The sequence below is a fragment of the Girardinichthys multiradiatus genome, chromosome 14 (genome assembly GCF_021462225.1).
Source record: "Girardinichthys multiradiatus isolate DD_20200921_A chromosome 14, DD_fGirMul_XY1, whole genome shotgun sequence".
NCBI classification, from domain to species: Eukaryota; Metazoa; Chordata; class Actinopteri; order Cyprinodontiformes; family Goodeidae; genus Girardinichthys; species Girardinichthys multiradiatus.
Window position 1 is genome coordinate 6,275,962 of NC_061807.1, and position 4,474 is coordinate 6,280,435.

Sequence of the window (4,474 nt, forward strand, 5' to 3'; positions counted from 1 at the left end):
GTTGGCATGTTGAGACTCTAGCAGTCACCTTGCCTCGGCTGCTCCTGCTGCTGCTGTACCGGGAAAGAGCGAACAAACCGTCCGGACCAGAACCACACAGGAAGGCAGGTGGGAGCGGGACTCTGGGGCCACCGACCGAACCGGGTCGACATGGCGCAGACAAAACCGAAGACCTCTCCGAAGGCCATCAAGTTCCTGTTCGGAGGTCTGGCCGGGTAGGTGCTGCTGCTAGCTGCTATGCTAACGGGCTAATGTCAAAGGTCAGACGGCGACCAGGAGGCTGGAGAACCGGTCCGGGTCAGATGAATGTTAATTATGGATTATTATCTGGTGGGACTGAAACAATTAATCTGATTAATTGATTATTAAATAATCGTTATCTGGAGCTTACAGATCAGAACATCTGCTCAGAAATCTTAGGAATTAGACCAAAGTTGGATAAAAAACGTCCATTTTACATTAAAGATAAAAACCTTCTTCTTATGTTCTCTCCAGAACTCTTTCAGTAGCTTCTTCTGGGTCAAATTCTGGAAACAATCTCATATGCAGCACCTTTTGCTCTCCGATTATTGTGATTGTGTGTCTGTGATTGCAGCGATGCTGGTTAATGATTCTCATTAATTACTGTGTCTTTAAATCATGGTCCAACAGTACCAGCTGCATCCTCTGTGAGAGAACCAGTAGAACCCGTCCAGGTTCTAGAACCCTGTAAGATGTCTATTAAATGTCCTCAGAGGTTTAGATGTTCGTCACGACGCTGAACTCGGATCTATGAAGCATCCAGACATGAAGAGCTGATCACTGCAGGGATGAAGCAGTCAGGAGTCCATCACAGACGGATCAGAACAGAACATCTACTGGTTCTGAAGCAAATGGGCCATCAATGAGAACCCGCTATGTCATCAGATCTTCCTTCAGAGGAATCACCTAAAGGTTTCTCTGCTCAGGATCAGAAGAACAGAACCACAGTGATCCAAGTCAGCTGATGTTCAAGTGGTTCTGTCAACTGTTATCATTCTTTTGGAACAGAACCGTTCTAATCCCTTCATTACTGAATGTTCCCTGAAAAATAACCCAAACTATTCTTCTGAAGCCAGTCGGGACTGGCTACCTGGTCGGTACCGGCTACCGCTACCCGGACAGGACCTGTTGGCTTGAGGAAGTAGCCAGAACTCTCAGAAATCTAAAGATCATGTCTTCCCAGCGCTGACATGTTCTGTGGACCATGTGCTGTTCACCTGTCGGGGTTCTGTCACACCTTCACGCTCGCTGAGCCCATTCAGCTGAGTTCTGGTAACATGGTATGGGTCAGGCCAGCAGGGTTCAGAACAAGGCTGACCCACATTCCTTCATGCTGACTGTCTGCTTTAACCCCTCAGCTGGACCGTCTAACAGTATAACCACAGATTTCTGAAAGGTATCAGAACTGGGCCGTGATGTTCTGATGGTGTCAGTCAGGGAACCAAGGCAGCAGCAGAGTTTTTAGCTCCGGTTCTGATCATTCGATCAACTATCCATGCTGATGGACCTGAAGATGCACGGAGGAACTTCCATCTTTGAAAGTGCTGTGTTGCTCGGGTCCAGAACCGGGCCTGCAGCACAGTCCGAACCATTTTCTGACACTAAACTGAATGTTTCTGTTATCTGGAGGACCTTCACCTCCTCGCTGATGAACCGGGTTTCCTGATCTCCTGGAGTTTCCTAGCAACCAGTGTTTATATCATGGTTCTGGTAGAATTGGACCGATCAGCAGCTCTGTTCATGTTTTCTGTAAAATCCCTGTTAGATCCACGACTGACCGGATCAGCACATAATTCTCTGACCCACTCGGTTCCTCAGGGGGAATGAAAATGTGTGAAAGTCCAACAAACGTCTTCATTCAACAACAATAAACTGAGAGGTTCTGAACCCGGTGAAAATGACTCGATCCGGTTGAATTCATGGAGCATCAAACCAGATGTTCCTTCATGAGTTTTTCTGGTTTAAACCAGAACGAAGAAACTGAATCTCCTTCATCTTCATCGTTTCTCCTTACAGCAAACCTTTAGGACCGGAGACGCCCGGTTCTGATCGAACTACGAACACACTATTTACAGAATAGTTAAAGTTCTACTGCTGGCATTGGCGGGTCCATCAACAAACTGGACCTTGGAGACTGAGGTCAGGATGTCTTCTAAGTTCATGTAGAAGGAGAGATGGTGGAGCATCTGATCAGCCATGTCGTTACCACGGTAACCACCTGTCACCATGAGATGCTGCTTCAGCTGCGGTTCTGACCAGGACCTCCTGGTCCTACGAGACCCTGAATGATTCATGTTCTGTTAAACTCCTGGGTTGGATCCAGTTCTGCTGCTATGAATCGTGTCTTTATTCTGGTCCGAGCTCCGCTTCTAGGAAACACGCCTGGTTCTGGTGCCGCTGCAGTGAACCCATCCTGATGATCTCTGTTTGTCCTGCAGCATGGGTGCGACCGTGTTCGTCCAGCCGTTGGACCTGGTGAAGAACCGGATGCAGCTGAGCGGTCAGGGGACCAAGGCCCGCGAGTACAAGACTAGCTTCCACGCTCTGTTCTCCATCCTGAAGAACGAAGGAGTTGGAGGCATCTACACCGGGTAAGTAAACCCAGACACTCCTAGGTTCTGGGTTCTGTCCATCAGTCTGACTCTGGACCCTCTGCTCAGCCTCTCTGCAGGTCTGCTGCGTCAGGCCACCTACACCACCACCCGACTGGGGATCTACACCATCCTGTTTGAGAAGATGACAGGAGCTGATGGACGGCCACCAAACTTCTTCCTGAAGGTTGGACCCGTTCTGTTCCGCTGCAGTGCAGTAAAGGCCCGGTTCTGGGCTATAACGTTAACTTGTTGCTCCCCCTGCAGGCTCTGATCGGGATGACGGCCGGCGCCACCGGAGCGTTTGTGGGAACCCCAGCGGAGGTGGCTCTGATCCGGATGACGGCTGATGGACGGTAAGACGTGTTCTGATTGGCTGCTGCTTGCCTCAGGTGTGTGCGCTGGTTCTGATCTCGGGTCTGTGTGCAGACTTCCTGCTGACCAGAGGAGAGGCTACACCAACGTGTTCAACGCTCTGGCCCGGATCACCAGAGAGGAGGGGCTCACCACGCTGTGGAGGGTCCGTGCCCCCAGAACCATGTCAGGACGGGTTCTTCTCATCACATGACCTCCTGTCTGACTGTGTGTGTGTTTCAGGGGTGTGTGCCCACCATGGCCCGGGCGGTGGTGGTGAACGCAGCTCAGCTGGCCTCGTACTCTCAGTCCAAACAGGCTCTGCTGGACTCAGGTGACGGTCCCACCTCGGCGCTCATTGCTGACCCACCATGTCGGACCCTAACCCGTCCGGACCTCATGTATGTGTTCTGGTTTCAGGGTATTTTGGAGACGACATTCTGTGTCACTTCTGCGCCAGTATGATCAGCGGCCTGGTTACCACGGCAGCATCGATGCCCGTCGACATCGTGAAGACCAGGTGAGACCCAGGGTCCAGAACTTTCTCCTCCATCATATCACGTGGTTCTGATGCCTCAGTAGGTCACACTGCGCATGTTTGGGTCAAACACCTGCTGTCCTGCTTTAAACACAGCCAGGTTGTTCTTTGATGTGGCCATCAGGTTCTGTCTGTTCAAGGAGGAGAACAGATCCAGAACCTGATCCAGAATCTGTTTAGAACCTGGAAATCAAACCTCTGAATGGAACTTCTCCTGTTTCAGGATCCAGAACATGAGGATGATCGATGGGAAACCCGAGTATAAGAACGGCTTGGTGAGTTTCAGAACCAGACCTGGTCCTCAGTGATGATGTCACCACGGCTCCAGAACATCTCCAGATTTCTGTCATGTTGGGTCTCCTCCAGCTGCAGTTTGGCTGTAGGCCCACTAGGTGGCAGCAGTAACTCCATCTGGAGGTTATTTTGAAGTTGGTGTTGCTTCACGTAGTTCTGGGTCAGGTTTCAGAACCAACCTGTGTGTTTCAGGACGTGTTGATGCGGGTCATCGGGAAGGAGGGCTTCTTCTCCCTGTGGAAGGGCTTCACGCCGTACTACGCCCGCCTCGGACCCCACACCGTCCTCACCTTCATCTTCCTGGAGCAGATGAACCGCCTCTATAAGACCTACGTCCTGGACCGCTAACACACACACACACACACACACACATTGAGGAGGACCGCAGCATCGGATCGTCTGAAGGAGATGAAGGAACAGGTCCATGTTCTGCTGCTTTAAAATAAAACATCTGAAATGAGAAACTCGATGAGATCATTGTTGAAGCTTGGACTCACACACACTCACTCACACACACACATAAATAGTTTGAGTTCTCTGTAAAATAAATACGGTTCTGATCCAATCACTGACATCTGCAGCTATTAAAGCGTCTTATTGTACAACTGTAACCCCCATCCTGACATCACCTGGTTACCATGGTTACAGGGTCAGAAATAAACAGTTTGTAGCCTCA

At 50.3% G+C, this 4,474-nt stretch overlaps 1 protein-coding gene across 1 annotated transcript; it reads left to right on the forward strand.

Annotated features, from left to right (window-relative positions):
- Positions 1-4,474, forward strand: slc25a11 (solute carrier family 25 member 11). Its single transcript, XM_047385078.1, has 9 exons — positions 1-215; positions 2,460-2,612; positions 2,682-2,799; positions 2,880-2,968; positions 3,042-3,132; positions 3,210-3,300; positions 3,387-3,486; positions 3,728-3,779; positions 3,991-4,474. Exons 1-9 carry the CDS (start codon positions 151-153, stop codon positions 4,144-4,146), a joined length of 915 nt encoding a protein of 304 aa, XP_047241034.1. The 5' UTR covers positions 1-150; the 3' UTR covers positions 4,147-4,474.

Excerpts from the sequence above, each read along its gene's own strand:
- slc25a11 (XM_047385078.1), top strand. The coding sequence starts at position 151 with ATGGCGCAGACAAAACCGAAGACCTCTCCGAAGGCCATCAAGTTCCTG. Across the intron at positions 2,969-3,041 it reads CGGATGACGGCTGATGGACG|ACTTCCTGCTGACCAGAGGA; the intron begins GTAAGACGTGTT and ends GTCTGTGTGCAG. Across the intron at positions 3,487-3,727 it reads GTCGACATCGTGAAGACCAG|GATCCAGAACATGAGGATGA; the intron begins GTGAGACCCAGG and ends CTCCTGTTTCAG.